Raw genomic sequence first — 19545 nt, forward strand, 5'->3', positions numbered from 1 at the left:
TTTAGATCCCGATCTCGGATATGGCGGAGCTACCAGCGAGTCCCGGCGGCGGTGTTGGCAGCCCGGAGACGGCGATCACGAGGACGGCGCTCGCAACGTGAGCAGGATCATGAAGAAGGCGCTGCCCGCTAATGGAAAGATCGCGAAGGACGCGAAGGAGACGGTTCAGGAGTGCGTTTCTGAGTTCATCAGCTTCATCACTAGCGAGTGAGTGAGTTTGATTTCGGATTGGTTTCATAAAAAAATGGAAATTTGGGGGGGTAAGATTGAGTTCGTTTGTTTGATTGATTGATTTAGGGCGAGTGATAAGTGTCAGAGAGAGAAGAGGAAGACGATCAATGGGGATGATTTGCTTTGGGCGATGACGACCCTAGGGTTTGAGGAGTACATTGAGCCGCTGAAGCTGTATCTGCAGAAGTATAGGGAGGTATTTGTTTTTTCTAGAGCTCCTTTTTTTTATTTGTTATCTGATAAAAATTATTACTGACTTTTCCCCCGTTGTGTATTGATGGGTTTTGCTGGCGTCTGATGTGTTCTAGATGGAGGTAATACTCTCACTGGTATTGTTTATTGTAAAGTTTGTTCTTTGAATGTGTTTTATCTGATGCATTCTTTCAAATTATTCTGATATGATGGATTAACTGGGAAAAGCTTTTTTTTTTAATTCCGTTTGTAGTGCTAATATAATGGGAAAGTATAATCTGGATTCTAGAATCAGAAACTTTCTCTTGGTGAATGAAACCTATTTTATGCTTTATAAGTTTGTCTTAGTTCTTATTTATTTGTTGTTGGAATGTCTTATCGCAGGGTGATAGCAAGGTACCTAAAGCTGGAGAGGGCTCTGTGAGAAAGGATGGTATGGGACTTCAAGGTGGAACTCAGACCAGTTCTAGCTCCCAAGGGGAGTACAAGGTATAGGTTCCTACTTTGTTTGACCTATGGTTGTAAATTTGCTCTATTGTTTGATTTTGACCTGGTTTTGGATTTTATACAACAGATGGTTCAACAAGGATCCTTTTCTCAGGGTATGAACTACATGCAACCTCAGGTGATCTCTCTTTCTGTTTACAGACTTTAAAGTTCCCTTTTTATGCAATACCATTTGATGCAGTGTTGTCAGTCTTCCTTGAAAACTTTTTATTGTTGCTCAATGTTTTGGGGATCCTTAAACTTTTTACTCAAGCATATAGATAACTGGTTCAATATTTGAGAGAAATTATGCATTTCTTCCTAGCTCATGTAGGCTCTCCTCCACTTTAATTATACTTACAAACAAGTTGCAGTGACTGGTCACCGAGCCTAGGCATCAATTTGTGGGGGCTAAAATAACCTTCGTTCAATACATGTACTGACGTGATAAGTTGATAACTTGTAACTAGTGAAGCAATGAATAGTCTTGTTATACATATCTGCCTCATTTTAAAATTGACTTTTTTTGTATTTAGTTTACCCATTTTTATATGCCATCTACTTTATGCATTTATAATTTTCCTTTATGATACACCATTACCTCCTTGTGACATGTGTCATCAGTCACACCATTCTCCATCACTGTCTGATATTTGTTGAGTGCGAATGTGGATTTAATGTTTTGTTATGAGTCAAGTATTTCCTACTTTGATTGACATCAGCTGGTGCGGTGCAATTTTCACACTAAATTCTCCACTTACTATGTTTAATTTTTCACGGCAGGCTGTCAGTTTTGTTCGATCCTAATGGGGTCCACAATTTTGGATATATAACAATAAATAGCAACAACAATAACAATAGAGAAGCCTTTATCCTTATATTCGACGGCTCTGAAACACGGATTCGTCACGACACGTGTCGGACACGGTCAATCCGTGTCCGACACGGGTCAACGGTCAAATTAGGCTCGGACACGGTCAAAGGAGCTCGGACACGGCTCGGATTCGCCGAAGGCCGATTCAATCGGGTTGCGGGTTTGATTGTTAAAATCCAACCTGAACCGTTCGATTAAAAAACCATCCTTATTTCGCAAATCTCCCGTTCGATTCGATCCTCAGCTGACTCAAACGAAAGAAAAAAAAGAAAAAACCCTAACCCTAACCCTAATCCTCTCTCTCAATCTCTCAGCTCACTCCCGTTCGATTCAATCACCTCTGCTATTCCGACCCGATCCCGCCGACTGCTCCGTTGTTCCGACCCGATCCCTCCGACCGACTCCTCCTTCCTCCGACTCCTCAAGTCCACCCTCCATTCCTCCTCCCCGTCCAACACAATCACCGCCACTGTCATCATCATCTCCTCTGGTTTTTGAGTTCGGGTAGCAGCCCAACGTCATATTATCATCATAAATCTGATGAAGAAAGTTACAAATAATATATTTTAGATTGTTACTTTGTGATAGATTCATATTTTAGATTGTTAGTTAATTTTTATAAAATTTTCTATATATAATAATAATTAAAAAAAAATCCTTGTTGTATCCCCGTACCCTATTTTTTTGGATTTTGCCGTATCCCGTATCCGTGTCTGTATCGTATCCGGGTCTCGTATCCGCACCCGTGCATCATAGTTTGACGGTCTGATCATAAGATTTCTCATTGAATTTCTTGTTAGATTCACTGTAGAATCATTTAGAGGAAGTTTATTATTGAGCCTCATTATCATGTTTGGCAAGTCTTGTCTAGTTATGGCTTCTCAGCTATTGCGGCCAGTAGGAATTAGTTGATATGCACTTTGGTTATGCTTTTGTCACTTGGAACCTTGTTGGCCTGCTTTTTGGAGACCTTTGTACAGTGAGTGAATTTGGAAAAGCTGTTTTCACAAGATCTGGAGGCAAACCTTCCTCCTTCAGAGCAATGTGTGGTCACTAAGGCTTGAATTTTAGGACTAAATGCAAAGAGTTTAGGTATAACATTGATCCTCATGTTACGCCATTGGCTCGAATGTTGATGAGAAGTTGATTAGCCTCCCTAGGGTATTATGGTATTGAAAATTAGTAGTTCTTTTAGTAATATTAAATTGTGCAATTATTCACGAACCATCCTAGTCTTGGAAGTAAAAAACATATTATACTCTTGTGACTTTTATAGTAAAATAAGTGTCATAAATGAGTTTGTAAACGTAAACAATTCTGAATTTATGTTATCCTGTCGAGAACACATCTTGAACATAAAGGAAGATGCTTTTTAAGTTGGTGCTCAGAATTATCAGTATGATTAAGTTCTGATGTATCTTTATCAATGAAGTAAAATAAAATTAAAAGAATCAAGATGGGTGTTAGCTGAAGGGAGGTTTGACCTTCAAAGAGATTAGTTAAAGGTGAAATGGGCATTCAGTTTCAACTGTTCACCTATAAAGCGAAATCCATCCAAATTGTGATGCTTGATGCAATATGTCGTCTTGCTCTGCTGTATGGAGGGTGAATTATGAATGCGGGTCAACACTTTTTCATATCATTATATTAACCTCATCACAGTACTAGTAGCATGGCATTACTATGAGCCTAAGACTATAAATTTGTAGCTGGTTATATTAGACTATGGAGTTTCTTATCCGTTCGTAATTTTGGAGGATATGTTAGTGATGTGTGATTCCTTGTTTAGTTAATGCAAGAGATGATTAGGGTAATGAAGAAAGCAACATCATAGTTAATATGTGGCAAAAGCTAGGTTGCAATTAGTAAGGCTTCATATTACGTTAGGCCTATCCTAAAGGGGATGATAATAGGGAGACACTATCTCACCTCGCAAAGGCTAACTCGTTGTGACCTCTTCAAAGGGAGACTGTTAATTTATCTGTGACCTACAGGGGATGCAGTTATAGGGACCAACTGTCTGTGGAAATGTCAGGAATTCAGATTTACTTGTTAATAGGAGTATTGGATCTATTAGATTGTTTCCTTCCATATATTTTAATGTCAATATGGTACTACTTTTAATGTCAAATTCCTTCTTTATCTCTTGCAGTTAGTGAACTTTTGCCTCTCTTTCAGTTTGCTAAAATAATCAGTGCTTGTTAATAATCTGTTGGTCAACAGTTCCATAAGCAATCTGTGCGGTTGATAGCACAATGTATGTTGGTAACACAAGCAATTACTAGCAGTGAGGGTCAAAGTGAGAGTAAACCTACAATGCAGAGTGTATTACTTAGCTGTTTTTTCTTTTTCTTTTTAAAGCTTTTGAGGATATCATATCTGAGTAAGTGTCGACCCACATCTGGAAGCATACATAGAGGATGGATTATCTTGAAATCGTAAAGGCATTTCTTTTAAGGGTCTTGTGCTTCCTTTTATTTGCTAAAACTAGCTACAAGGTAAAAGGTCCCTTTTCTTTGCAGTTAATTCGAGAGTATAGTTGGGACCATCTCAATCTTGTCGGTTTCAGGAATTTCTCAATTCGAGAATTTGATACAGACCTAGTACGTTCCTGAGCGACACTGTAACGTAGGCAACAGTTTGGGTACTTACATTATTCGCTGATAAAGCAATTAGAGAAGCTTTACACCATGTAGGCTATGTAATATGTTTCTTACTCTTTTTTCTCTCTTTTCGATAGAGTATGATTTCTGCTTCGTTACAGGTCATAAGTGTGCATAACTTCCGTCACTCTTGAGGGGAGTAATTTTGCAAAACATATGTCGTCTTGTACTTCTTCCGAAGTTATTTTAGATTTGCTGCTCCTTTAAATTGTTACCTTAGTCCCGATTACTCTTGTCATTTTTATGCTTATATTTATCTGGCATAGTTCCATCAATACCGCAACTTTATGTTTAAACTACTGATTTTAGCTGTTGTAAATGTGCAGTGATAGCCAGTCATCCTACTACTATTCGCGGGTGAACTTGGAAGGATCTTCATGCTGTTTTCAGTACTGGGCTAATTATCAGCATTATGTTGGCGTCGTCTTTTTATTTGTCATAAGTATACTTGTATATTGTGGATAAAGTTATTAGAGTCCAGTGTTATGGTTAGAACTGTTTCATCCCCCTTTTATTTTTGTTATTTTAAACTCTTAATCGAGCAATCTGTTATAGTTTTTGTAATCCATTATGTTCAGTTCTTATTCTCACCTCTAATCAAGTACGTGTTTTGTCGTCGCTATAATCGGTTTTTGTTGTTGATATTGTGAATTAAGGATTTTATCAGAACACCCCCATTTATAATAGAGTAATCTATACCATCAAAAATATGGTTCTATACAAAAGGCTCCTTGCATCTCTATCGATGTCTTTAAGAATTGAAAGAATCATCCGGCCGTTGGGACATCTTATCGATAGTTTCAGGAGCTAAACAAAGCACGCTAAAGCGATTGAAAACATGAACAAGACCGCATCCTGACTTATTCTGATGCAATCATATACGTTATACTAAGCATACTTCCTTCAAATATCAGTTGAGCTTGCGGGTTTTTATGCTGCCTCTCCCTGGGCAACGCATGCATATTTTTCAAAACCGGCAGTACTATAAGATTCATAGAAAAGCAGCGGCGAGAGAATATGAGGCTAGCGGCCAACATTGTTATGAGTAGCATGATAATGACTATTGCCAACATCGAACCTCCCTTTAAATTGGTCTAAAATGAATCATACTCAAGGTCGTGATAAAGGTGGGGAAACAAAAAGGAGCTGCTTTTTGGGGAATCCTCACTTCTATGATTCTATAGTATGTTAAAGAATTAGCTTTGTTATCCTTGAAAGAGGCATGAGGAGCTCTACAAAATGTATCCAAGGCCTGTAAATTTACACCAAAAGAAAAAAGAAGAAAGAAAAAAAAGAAAAAAATCGCTTTTCGTTTCCTTTCTCCAACTCTCTAGGAAAATCAAAGCAAAGGCTCTGACACTTCCTATATAGTGCAAATGGTGCACTCCAGTCAACTGACAGCCGTGCCAGATTTCATGGCTTCGTTAGGTCCAGGAATTCAAAACCTATCAATCTTTATCGTCGTCTGTTTTGTTCTTCTGTTTCTGTAATGAACTTTAGCAAGAAACGTGAGCTGTAGATGGTTGTCATCAATTAATCCTCTTCGTCTACTATGGACGCAAAGGAGAAGGGTTTGAACTTGTAGCCATCACCATGATAGAACTTGTTCATGAATTCAACCCAATGCAGACGTAAAGCATGAAGAAAAGCACTTAGCGTCTCCATCATGAGCAAAATGAATGCTGTTGCAAATGCAAAAACTGCAAGCCCAACTAGCCGGATGATGATGTTGTCGTACCTGTGAACATTTATCATCTTTAGAAAATCAAATAGTTTAAACTAAAGCAGAAAAACAAAACAATAGGAGGAAAATATATGGAGACATCACCGCTACAATTCATTGAATGAAAATACTTCTCATATATTAGTTCAGTTACTTCCTGCTTAAGTGAGGTATAGTTCTGGAATATAAATATTCATGAGAAAAGCATCATTAAGATCTATAGGGTTGCATGAAATGCTTTTGCAGAACACTAGTATATATGAGGGAAGAACCTCTGGTACTCGTACACAAAAAAATTAAAGGTATAAAGGTTCAGAATTGGACTCACCCCCAAGCAAGGAGGAGTATTTTCTCATAAAATACAGTAGACAACTCCGAGTGGGCCAAGCTGGAAATAGAGAGTATTCAGGAACAGATCAGACATTATACGATTGGGGGGATGATTAAAACTATTGCCTAACTATGATATACCTCAGAGCCCAAAGCCGAAGATACGATGCAGTGTTCGAGACTGCCCCCAAGACAAATTCAATTGAATGGATCATCTGATGCACAAACACTTCACTGAAGTTGAAATCCTGATGGTGTTGCCTAGATCTTGCAGAATCAGGTTCAACATCCAGATCCATCTCTGATGTGCCAAGCATGCCATAGGAACGACCTTGAAATCTCTAAATAACATAGCATAGAGAAACATGTAAGGATGTTGCAGGGCTGCATATATGCATCATCAAGTTCATGTATTTAGTTATTACTCTAAGTTGTTCTATAGGTGTGGTATTCCATCAATTAAAAGATAAGGAAAAGAGAAAATGAATAAATTTTAGAAAGTTCCATGGCATGTAAAAATGTCATCAGCATAATATGCCATCTAAATATTCAGTGACATATTCACCAAAGGGAGATTCGTAGGAACAACTTTCAAGGAACCAAAAGAACTTTCATTTCAGACACAACCACAGTCAGATCGTTTAGGTGCTTGATAGCAGCCCATATTTTCAAAATTTTGCCAACAGTAACCGTCGCCTTCAGTAAAATCTGTCTTAATCAGATCAAGATACATCTAGTACTAAACAGCAACATATTTACATTCAGAAATAAGACAAGCTAGATATATACTACTGGATACCAAAAGTAGATTACAAAAGCTTAATCCCAACACTCGAAACTTATTTAATAACTAGGCAATTTTAGGAAAGAAAAGGTACATCTAGGCAAATGGCAACATTAAAGTTTCCCATTCTGCATCATAGCAGTGCAAAACATATGTCAATATTTTCAGGAATTCTTTACAATTCATTCCTGCATAAAACTGCAAGAGTTCAGAACACGCAAACCTGTGATAGTATTCTTGTACAAAATGATAAAAAAATACTGCAAATTAGATTATTTACAATCCTGAAATGATATTTCTTTTTTGGTGAGGGTGGAGGTGAAAGGGAAAAAAAAGACAAAGAAGAAGAAACTATGAAGAACACTTAGAGAACACAAAGGGTGGTTGGCACTGTATTCAAACAACAACTACTACTACTAAGTCTTTATCCCAAATGTTTGGAGCCGGCTACATGAAACCTAATTTTCCATTCCATTCTGTTACGGGTCATCTCCTCTGTTAAGTTAGTCTTAATCATATCATTCGTAATTGCTTCTAACCAATTCATTCTAAGTCGACCTCTAGATTTCCTATCCTCATTAACTCTAACATTATCATTTTTACTAATCGGTGCACTAAGGGGTCTCCGTTGTACTGACCAAACCATCTTAATCTAGTCTCTCATTTTATCCTCAATAGGCGCAACCTCTAATTTACTACGGATGCACTTATTTCTTATCCTATCTTTTAATGTATATCCACAAGACCATCACAACATTCTTATTTCTGCTACACTTATTTTTTTAAACATGTTTTTTAATTGCCTAACATTCTGACCCATACAACATAATTGGTCTTATAACTGTCCTATAGAATTTTTCCTTTAGTTTCATTGGTATTCTACGATCACATAAAACTCACGAAGCACTCCTCCATTTTAACCATTCCGATGTGATTCAATGCACCACATCATCATTTATCTCACCATTATATCTAATGATAAATCCTAAATAGTAAATATGATTAGTTTTAGGTATTTTTTGGCTATCAATATGTACCATAGGCTCTTTCTTTCCTAATTTTACTCAAGAGCTTGTCACCATCTTTCTACTTTAGAAATAATGACTCTTCTAGTTTTATCAACCGATACTATATCATCAACAAATGACATACACCATGAGATTTCATCCTAAATGTGCTTAGTAAGTTGGTTCATAACTAATGCAAAAAGATAATGACTTAAAGCCGACTCTTGATAGAAATCTATGATAATAGAAAATGTCTTGATAGAAATCTATGATAATAGAAAATGGTTTAGTCTCTCCTTCATTAGTTCTTGCTCTAGTTCTTACTCTATCATACATATCTTTAATCACATCAATATATATACTAGATACATGTTTCTTTTCTAACCCTCACCACATTACCTCTCTAGGTATTATATTATAAGTTTTTTCTAGATCGATAAAAATCATATGTAGATCATTTCTCTTCTCTCCATCTCTCTCCATCAACCGTCTCAAAAAAAATGTATAGGTTCCATAATTGACCTCCCAGGCATAAAACCAAATTGATTTTCAGATATACATGTTTCTTTTCTTAGTTTTTGCTCAATTACCCTCTCCCAAAGTTTTATAGTATGACTCATGAGTTTTATACCTCGATAATTTGAACAACTTTGTATATCCCATTTATTCTTATATATCGGTATCAAAGTACTAATCCTCCACTCATCCGACATTCTTTTTGTCTAGATAATTTTAGTAAATAGTTTAGTTAACTATCCTAAGCCTATATCTCTAAGACATTTCCAAACTTCAATATGGATGTCGTCCGGTCCTATGGCTCGTTCACTTTTTATTTTCTTTAGAGCATCTTTAACCTCGCTAATCCTAATTTTTCGATAATATCTCACTATATGGTCAAAATCTCTATTTTGCTCACTTGTTTGGTTATCATTAAACAATTGATAAAAGTAACCCCTCCACCTCTCTTTTATTTCCCCGTCGGTCACTAGAACTCTTTGATCCTCACTTTTAATATACCTAATATTACCAAAATCCCTACTCTTCCTGTCTCTAATCTTAGAAAGGTTATATATCTTTTCTCCCTCCTTAAATTCTAAGTTCTTATAAAAATTTTCATAAACCATGTATTTATTCTCACTAACCACTCTTTTTGCTTCATTCCTTACTAGTTTACATTTTTCTAAGTTTTCTCTACTCATACACTTTTGCCACTCTTTATATAAAAGTTTTCTTCAATCTAATAACTTTTTGCACACTCTCATTCCACCACCAACTCTCCTTATCGTCTAATCTACAACCTTTAAATTCTCCTAGTATATCTTTAGCCACTTTACTAATACAAGAAAACATGTTATTTCACATAATATTAGTCTCATTATCTATGTTCCAGATATCTTATTTCATTATCTTATCTTTAAAATGTATTAAGTTCTCTCGATATTTGCTTATGGATCATGTATATAATTCACTTACTGAAGAGATTGCGTGGAAACGAAAAAAACTAATGCTAGACAGCTACAAGAAGGTTATGGTAATACCACTCTTTTTCCTTCATAGAACTGCTATTTCTAAGAAGAAAATAGAACTTTTAGTGTGAGTTGCTTGGACCAAGAGAAGTATTAGATTTTTAAAGTGAAGTCAGATGTAAATTTGATATTCAATTCTATTATTTGAAGCTTTTTGTGCAGGTAAGTTTTCTCTCCCTAAGAAGATCTCTGCAGTTTCCTTGCTGGCAAGATGTAGACATTAACTCAAGGTGAACATCATTCACAGGTGGTGCCAGCTGCAATTTGCATTAAGATGATTTCAGGGTATTATGACGGTTTTCTGGATCTTTATTATTGATTTTGATTGTTATCTCAGATCATGGTTGATTCAAGTTTAGTAGTTTGTTTATATTGTAGCAATATCATGGTCCCATCTTGCTAGATAAAATTCCTAACATCTCATTGTCTTAGAGAAAGTATTGAAGAAAACAAGCATGTTGCCCCCCAAAATGTTAGAAAATGCAGTCAAGTGAAATAATAACTGAAAGAACCAAATTATACCTCTGTATGAAGTTTTTTTAAGATGAAAGGTTTTGGAAATAGCATCCACGGAACCGCCACGACAGCTAGAAGCAATAAGACAATCTGCAGAAAATGTGGAAAAGCTTAAACAACAAAGGAAACTAAACTAAGTGCAAAGGGATGTGTTTACCTGCAGAAATTTCTGACCCCAAAATAGCTGGTTTTCACCAAGATCATCCATAGGGCTCAGGAACATGTATATCATGACATGATATAAATCAGCTTGAGAACCTGTGCACCACTTAATGATGATTAAGAGTGCAAGATAGCCAAACAAGCTATTGAGGAAGATCATCTGAGGTATGAACTGATGCCTGAAAGAAAATGCATTTTTCAACATCCAGTATTCACAAAGAGGTATAAGAGCTAGGATAGGTCATACCGTATATCAAGAGAGTTCCCATAAAACTTGGCATCAAAATAACTTAATATGATCCCTAAGTTCATCTGAGTTAGACCAAATAGTATAGACATCTTCATTTTAAGGGAGTTAAGAAATGGGAGCTCAGAGCGACTTCCTCGCCAGCTAGGGTCCACACCAAACTTGTATGGATCTCGATACTTTACAAGACCAGCAGTGTATGCATCACTGGAGAAGCACATAAGTAAAATTACATCCTCAAAAATTTCAAAAGTAAAACCAAGATTTCAACAATTCTAAAAAGGTATTCATTGGACAAATGAAAGTTAGAAATGGCCTATATTTAACATGTTGACAGCTGATTTTCGTTAATAGTAAATGCAAAAGAAAGGGATGACGGGAGGAAAGTTGTTTTCAGAAGAAAACTCAATGGACAGGCCGAAGATTGATGCGGTTGAAAATTAGAACAGAGAAATCATATGTAAATAGTGAGACGGTGCAGTGGGGATACAATATGTCCTTGATGTATTGTTGTTGAATGGCTGCTTGGATGAGAGAAACTGCTATGTAGAACTTCCAATGTTTACCTTCTATTCCAAAATTAAAGTTATCTTTTGAACTATATGCAATAAATGCACTAATATTTGTACTGCTGCATACTAGAATTAATAGTTTCATAAATTCTCGCATCTCCAATAGTCTTTAATGCTCACTTAGTAAATAGACAACCAGCTATGTTTGAGAAATTCTTGCAGGGAATATGATGTATTCCAGCCCCTTGTGCAAAGAACCAACTTGTTGGTTCATTACATTGCCAGAGAGCACAAATAGTGAGTGCTTAATTATATACGTCACAATGCCTTCTAAATAAATTAGAAAGAACCTTCACATACCTGCAAGTAGAATCACGACACTTATAAGCAGAATCACCAAAAATGTGAAATGGAACAGAGAAGAACTCATTATATATCAATCCGCAATAGATTGAAAATAATGCCATCAAAAGAATTACGTAGCGCCCTCCAAATGCCATCTCCATAAAGCTATCGAGTTTCTGAAAAGACAAATTGATACTGTTTGTCAATGAGAGCAGCTAAATAGAACTACAATCAAAGTAAACATATGAGCATGAGTCACTAAACAGTGGATAAACCCTAAAGAGCTGTAGTCACTGATGCAAGCAGGAAGAAAACAGAGGTTGACTAAAAGTTATTGTCGACTCGTAGTCCACTTCCAAAAACATATATGGAACATATAAAGAGGCAATTGAAAATGTTTATGCTCTTACACTAGTCTAGCATTTTCCTTCCATGGTGTATCAGTACGTAAGGACAAAATGTGAGGTTGGGTATTGTAATAGAATAGGTAATACCCTTTTTTGTTAATTTCACTCAGTTCCAAAACTGAGCGACCAGTTCAAGACAAAAATGTGAGGTGGTGTTGTAATAGAATAGGTAATACGCTTTTTTTAATTTACTTTGTTTCTTTCTTGTTTCGCCCTTTGTGGTGTGTTGGGTTAGGGTTGGGGGGGGGGTGCTGGAAGTGGGTTATTGTGGCGTGTTTTTGTGTGTTGTGTGGTGTTTTGAGGGGAGGGGGGGGGGGGGGTTTCCACTTTCCAGTTAACTAACATGGCGTTTTTGAGCGATGAACTTTTGTACAACCATATTCACACCTAAAGGTCCAAAGGATTTTCCTGGAAGCATATCTAACAACAGATAGATGGAAAAAAGATGACAAATTCACATAATGGATGATAGCGAGGTATCTGACCCATTCATTAACACACTGACTGCTCATTGACACTAAAAGAAATTTTATCAACAAAGATATTTGTTACAGGCTCCATTCGTGATTTAAAACAACATTAATAACGATGACAAAGAAAGCCTTTCTTCTTCTTCTTCTTCTTCTCTTTTTTTGGTGGTCAGTACAAAGCCTGCCTAGTCTATCCAAATAATTAATGACGTTCAATTACTTTGGATGTTAAGTTTCTTATAGATGTGGGGTCAAAATATTTTCTCCAGATAATGTCTTGAACAAGGACTCCCACAATGTTACGCTCTCAGCTGCATATTTGACAAAATCTTTGAAGCCAACTTAACCTTTTCCTTTAATTTATTGTGCAACAAAGTATGTTTTCTAAACCGACACTGGAATTGCAATGTAATCGATCACATGCACAAAAGATGACAAAATAACCACACGATTACAGCGTTTCTGTTTTATACTTTAGCATACATCATCCAGTAGTTAAAAATAAGTATTGTACATAGAACATACCCGGGATCCAAGTTTTTTCTCACGAATTATAAGGATCAAGGATCCTAACAACAAGCATATTCCATGGCCCCAATCCCCAAACATCACGGCGAAAAGAAAAGGGAACGTGATCACAGAATATACAGCAGGATTTGATTCTTGATACCTAGCAACACTGCATCACAGGAAGCTCGGATCAATTCTGGAAAAACAAAACTTTAGATAAAGAATATATATATATATATATTAAATTATTACATAAGTGCAGCTTTCCAAATAGTATTTTTTTTCTGCAAGTTCATGCAAGCATCTATACAGTGTGCATTACAACAAATATTCAGAGCAGTGAATTATGAAGATTATTGTAAGAAAATAATTTTTATTTTCCTACATTGACGTAATAAGAATACAAAGGTCCAATGCTTATGGAACTCTACTGTTTAAGTGTTTAACATAATATCAGGGGCTGAAGCTAGGAGGGGCAATTGTCCTCCATCATCATATGGACAACTGACTCCACCCTTTATTCATATTTGGTGACTCTGATCCAACCCATAAGAAATTACTTGATCATTTTCCTCTGTTGCATGTAACAAGGGAGACACTGATATTGTGCTGGGTGGTTCATACATCGCATAAAGTTTCTGATTACCTCTCTCCTTTCAGGCCAGCAATCCCCATCATGTACAAACAGTAATAGAATAATGTGCTGACAATTAGGATACAAATTGCCGCGGTCATGTCCTTTTGTTCTCTTTATTCACAGTAAAGCATGAGAAAGGAATTTTTTATGGCCACTCCTGTCTATGGTAATCCACTTTCCACTCTGCCATATGTTATTGAATGAATCTTGACTATTGAGCAACACTAAGAGTGCTAGATGTCAAATAAATAAATAAACATAAAAAATGTGTTCAATGGAAGAATAAAAGTGGATTCGACACTTCAATTTTTCATTGCCCTTGTGTGGTAATGTGAAGTTGAAACCTGTAAAATGTTCATGAGTAAGGGAGCATGAAGATTCATATACTGTCAACTTTCATCATACTTTAATTTGTCGTCCTAGGGCTTATTTAGTTCTACAATAAATTATTTCATATATCTATTTGTTCATGTTGAGAAATCTGAACTAATAAAAGAATAGATAGTTTCTTTAAATGCATACTGATGAATATGCATATATTAACACCAAACTCAACCTCAAACGCAGTGCCTCGATGACTGCAACATATAAACCAAGAATACTAAACCAATTCTGAAATAAAAGAGTGCAGACAGAGAAATAATTTGTGAAATTCTGATTAAAGCAGAAAGAATGAGGAAGTAAATTATGAGATTTAGAAACATTTGCATTTTAAGTGGCAGATCATATTAGCAAAAGCAAGGAATAGATGCAGTATTTTCTGACTGACATGGACATAAAACAATTTATAAAGCACGTGATATTCACAGTACAGTAACTTCATCTGTTTGCAAAGGTTCAAGTACAAACCCGTATGCATCCACAATTTCTTGAAATGCATTTGTAAATTTATTTGTCCTAAAGTATGTGGGTGGTGATTCAAGAGCATCCATCTCATGGAATATTATCCCCACTTGTGAATTGCTATCAAATGTTGCACGCTGCAAGGCATCCGTTATCTGTGCAGAAAATTGACAGAGATTGAAAATTGTGTTAAGAGCTCACTACTGCTTTGAAAATATTAAAGAAGAATAGTACTAGCAAGTTTAGCATCTTGGCCTATAAAAACTCATTTAGCAAATTCTAGTCCTGATTTATGACCTGAGGTTTGGAAAATATTGGACACCACCCCTCCCCAACAAGACATTTTTTGGTAACATCAAAGTTGAGCATGTTCAATGTATCATACACAGCTTTCTCCTTTTTAACCTGGAAAATAATTTAAAATTAATGTTAATGGTGCATGTTTCATAAAGCACATAATAAAACAGTCGCATGGTATATGGTTGTTTCAACTCAATCATAAATAGTAAACTTCGTCCAATTACCATGATAGTCCATCTCCAAAGTTGACATCCAATAGAAGATAGAGCCTTATTTCTATGACGAATTCCAGCATCCAAGGTGGCTTCCAATTCGGAGAGACGTGAGGAAACCTACAAGAAAGAGAGCAAGGCTGGGGGATCATTGCAAATAATATTGAGAATAAAAATATTTTTAGATATGGAAACAGCATCTGAATGATTGTCAAATAATTTAAATGGTTTTCTCTAGTCATAGTTTTTCAATAGCTTGTTTATTTCCTTAAAAACCTACTAAGGCTGCTTTTTCTGTTGAATAACCATCATGTGTGCAGTACATACAAGTTACGCTATGGCTGCTTTTTCTTTTTCTGTTCAATGACCTTGCATGATGTTTACGCATGATGTTTACATTACCTGACTCACTTTTATGTTACATTACTAATAGATCATGCAGAGTATTTTACTTCTATTTTTGGTAAAGTTCAAATCGTAGTAAGAGTCTTGTTTGTTTTCTATTTAAGCAGAGTATTTTAAGCCCAAGCCCTAGAGGCATAACTTTTCATTAATAAAATTTCTCTTTTAATATTTTCTTCATGGATTCGAAGTTCTTTGTGGATTCGAAGATCGTTCTTTGTGGATTTATAGAACAGTCCTTTAGTGGATTCTGAGGTTATCACTTTCGCGCTACATTAGCTTCACATTTCATGCAGGACGCATTTCCAGCTCCCTGAAACGCCCAACGGCTGAGACACATGTCTCAGTGCATCGGAGATAACACTGAGCCTAGGCGTACGCCTAGGCGGGCTAAGCAGAGGCTTTTGAAACATTGTCTCCAGGCATATAGCCAGACATCTCGGGATATCTCTTCATATAGTTTCTATCCACTTTCATTCCACTTTTTCTAAATTTTGGAGAAAGTGAAAAGGATGAAAACCCTGGTATAATGCCCTCCACTTTTCAATCATTTTCCAATAGCCGAATAAGATGAAAAGAAAATAATTTTTTTTTAATTTTTGGCCCACTTTCGATTTAGTTCTAAGTGCCAACACGTCCTTAAGTCAAATATATCTCATCTATGTGCAACGGCAAAGTCGGGAGCTAGGGGTGGTCGTGATCCCCTTGCTCTTTTGTTATATTACTATATGTATAGCTTAGGTTTTTTTTTCAATTTTAGTACCTTAAAACTTTAATGCTTTGAAATTAGTCTGTCAAATCATTGAAATTGCTATCAGTTCTCCAATTTCTTAAGTTATCTTAAAACTAATCCCAAAAATCTTTGATATTTCTATTGAATCCCCAATTGCAATAAGTTTTTTCAAATTAATTCCTCTAATTACTACCTCTGCTCTTAATTGAAGGGACTAATTTCAAAATATTAAAAAAAGATGTTTCTATGAATGAGTACGATAAGTGATTGAACAAAAAGAATATAATACTTGCTTATTCCCCATTATAACAAGAACTTTTTTGTCCCTTTTTGCTTCTCATCAAAATTCTGAATTTGAAGTCAAATATGAACATCTTCCCTGAGCTCATTTCTAAAGTGTTGTGGCATATAGTTTGGTCAAAAATGTTTGAGATTCTCATCATTGGCATGCGTTACATCTGTAAGTTATTTTAATTTGACGTTTTCTTTATCCAAATTTGTATAGTAATATGAAACGCGTTTCTATTGGATAATTTCATGTGATAGTTTTTGTATGTCAAGTACAATAGAAAATCAAATTTCAACCTTTATGAAGTTATTCATTTGATTTTATAACTGTGAAACGAGAGTTATATGTTCGTGTAGTTTTATATTTAATAGTAGAATTGTCAAATAAATTATATATAAACATATATATATAACTTCTGAAAGAACAACATGTTGATTCAAAGATGGGCGAATATGTTGAAATAATTTAAGTTTTTGTGATTTTTTTCTGATAGCATCCATCTAGCTTCTTCTTTCAACTACTTATATATATGACAATTTATATCCAATGTGATCATTTTTTTATTTGATGTATTATGTGATGATTGTATTTTTGCGCACGGCCGCCCGCCCCCAAAAAAAAAAAAAAAAAAAAAACCACCCAAAATAAAAAATCTTGCCTCTGCCACTGTACGTGTGGATAGAGATCCTGATGCAGTTCAATTCATGCAAAATCAATTAATTTCATCTGATAGTAGAATCTAGTTGGCCTAAATTTGTTGAGAGGATCACAACAAAATGAAACATAAATATTCTCTTGGTTCTTATGTACAATACCATTTGTCTAGCTAATCATAGAACATTTCCTGGCAGTTTAGCAAATATAGTTCTGATGACCTGTTCTTGCACATTATGTTACCTCATAAGTAATTTGCCTCTGTTTACTAGTGTCCTCAGGAACAGGGTAGCAATTTGCCCCAAATGCATCACAGATCTTAAGAATTTTTGTCTTGGCTTGTTCTCCAGAAAAGAAAACTACAAATATAGTCTTTTCTACCTGCAATACAAAAAAAAAGTCATGATAAATAAACAAAGAAACTGGACATGTACCACAATTTTCCTGGTATATGACTGCGATTTTTGCAACCAGAAGCTTTCTTATCCATTAAGCACCCCCAAAATATATGGGGTTCTAAAACATAAAGACAATGCCGCAAAGAATTAAGAGGTTGGTCAGTTAGAATAACCATTAAAGTTGGAGGTTAAAACCCCCAAACATATAAAATTATATCAAATGCAATTTGGTGTATTTATACAGAAAAACAAGTGGAGGCTAACAAACCATCTCGCCAGATACTGGATCCACCACATGTCCATCAGCAGGTGCATGATTAAAAAACATATTGCCCCTTGTTGCTCGAAACAGCATCCTCTCAAATTGCATTGATTTTGATTTGCAGATTATCCCACTAATGAATCTCAATCCAGCTTTACTGGGTGGCTCTGGCTGCATTTCTCATGTTAAGTGTTCTATGGTTTAGCACACAAAGTAACTGCTAAATGCAGGTGCCAAATGACCAAGTGAAGAGAGGCAGAAACCTGTTCAAGTAGAGATAGATGTTCCGGATCCCGTTCTTTGGGGTAGACATTTTCTTCTAGCTCTATATCAGGAGAAACAACATGGTTTTGTGCTGAATCAAGGAAACGACCTGCCTGGAATAAAAAATAGGTGTGAAGAAGGCACAAGTCATACTAAAAGCCCTTATGAAATGTTTTAAGGGAAAGAACAAGTAAAGTTGATAGTAATCATTGGTTGGAAGAAGAAAAATGTTGCATAGATAAAAATTGTACTAACACCAACATACTATATGGTTTCGTTCCTTTTTTTCTTTTGTTTTCTTTAACTGCTCCTCAGTGGGTTTCCAAGCAAAAGCCGTCCTACTTTAAATATGTGGAAGTTTAAATTGATATGCTTAGGGCACAGGGCACTACACAGCATCTCTTGTAGAAGCTGTTGTCCATCCATGCAGCTATAATACGTTCAACCTTCCCTTTCAATGGTCCTCATTCGTTTTGTCAGTAACTTTGAATAAAGTTAAGGGCAGCCTGATGTGGGGCCCTGGAAGGGGTCGACCACTTTTGGCCTATTGAACACAGCCTTACCTAAAAGTTTTATTACAAGAGGTTGTTTCAACGACTCAAACCTATGATCTCCAGGTCCCATGCGACAACTCTTACTGTTGCACAAGGCTCCCCTTCAGACATCCAACAACTTTGAATGAAGTTCTGGAAAGGTATTGCAAATAGTAATAACCATATCTGAGATCATCAAAATTTTAAAGCTGACTAGTTAAATTTTTTTGTTCCCATTCAGATACTCCCACTGGAATTCTATTCCAAAAATATGAAAAATTACCCTACTATATCCTATGCTATAGTCCTTATCAAGACTATCAGTAGAAAAACAACATCCCTTAATTGCCTTAATTTATGTGTGACCATAATCAGCAACAGCAAAGTAGCATACTATGTTCCATTTTACCCAAGGTCCAAAAGCATTGTGCACATAATCAATTTGTTCGAATGCAATGTGAAAGGGAGTCTCAACAAGAAATACAAACAAGAAAAAACTTGACCTACACTTGAAGAAACTAAAATTCAGAAGTAGCAATAAGCCAAACTGGTTTTCATATAACCTTGTAGACACATCCTTCCTAAATATTTGTAAAACTCTAAATCTTGTCATAAAGATCTCCATAATCTTCAAGCCCACAAGGTATCCCTCTTTTGGGTTGTCTTATCTAGTTGACACTTGATTCATGAGTTTTTCTTTGAATTTGATTGTTATCTAGATACTACTTCATTTATGTACTTTCCCTTTTCTTTTCCACTGTAGAAGGGACAATAAGTATGCATCATTCTCCCAATGAAAGGTTCAGCATGGATATGATCTTAAGCTCAATCATTATAAAACAAATTTATATGGACACACGCAAAAGCTACACAAATCTAATATGAGAGAACTACATGCTAATGAATCAAGAACCAAATACCTTCAGTAAAACTAACTTAAACTCCAGTAACTCATTGTAAGTTTGCCGCAGTTTCTCACTGTTTGAATTCATTTCAAGAAGCTCAGCCTCATGTTCACCCAACTGTACCTGAA

General features: G+C 35.8%; 2 protein-coding genes across 2 annotated transcripts in view; one reads left to right on the forward strand and one right to left on the reverse strand.

Annotated features, from left to right (window-relative positions):
• On the forward strand, window positions 6-5068 carry LOC109829958 (nuclear transcription factor Y subunit B-like). The gene is given in 7 exon segments (XM_020397066.1): window positions 6-81; window positions 84-207; window positions 298-427; window positions 540-545; window positions 808-912; window positions 998-1048; window positions 4773-5068. Coding segments are annotated over 7 exon segments (480 nt in total). The 5' UTR covers window positions 6-20; the 3' UTR covers window positions 4776-5068.
• Window positions 5577-19545, reverse strand: part of LOC109829959 (V-type proton ATPase subunit a1) — a 17595-nt gene continuing 3626 nt past the window's right edge. The window contains exons 4-18 of the mRNA XM_020397068.1: window positions 19433-19540; window positions 17979-18092; window positions 17722-17886; window positions 17299-17436; window positions 14990-15097; window positions 14763-14870; window positions 14472-14620; window positions 13001-13154; window positions 11614-11774; window positions 10742-10948; window positions 10490-10673; window positions 10339-10422; window positions 6641-6840; window positions 6498-6557; window positions 5577-6184 (exon numbers count right to left, since the gene is read on the reverse strand). Coding sequence (XP_020252657.1) covers window positions 5980-6184; window positions 6498-6557; window positions 6641-6840; window positions 10339-10422; window positions 10490-10673; window positions 10742-10948; window positions 11614-11774; window positions 13001-13154; window positions 14472-14620; window positions 14763-14870; window positions 14990-15097; window positions 17299-17436; window positions 17722-17886; window positions 17979-18092; window positions 19433-19540 — 2145 coding nt within the window. The 3' untranslated portion in view covers window positions 5577-5979. The remainder of the gene's footprint in view (window positions 6185-6497; window positions 6558-6640; window positions 6841-10338; window positions 10423-10489; window positions 10674-10741; window positions 10949-11613; window positions 11775-13000; window positions 13155-14471; window positions 14621-14762; window positions 14871-14989; window positions 15098-17298; window positions 17437-17721; window positions 17887-17978; window positions 18093-19432; window positions 19541-19545) is intronic.

The sequence above is a fragment of the Asparagus officinalis genome, chromosome 2 (genome assembly GCF_001876935.1).
Source record: "Asparagus officinalis chromosome 2, Aspof.V1, whole genome shotgun sequence".
NCBI classification, from domain to species: domain Eukaryota; kingdom Viridiplantae; phylum Streptophyta; class Magnoliopsida; order Asparagales; family Asparagaceae; genus Asparagus; species Asparagus officinalis.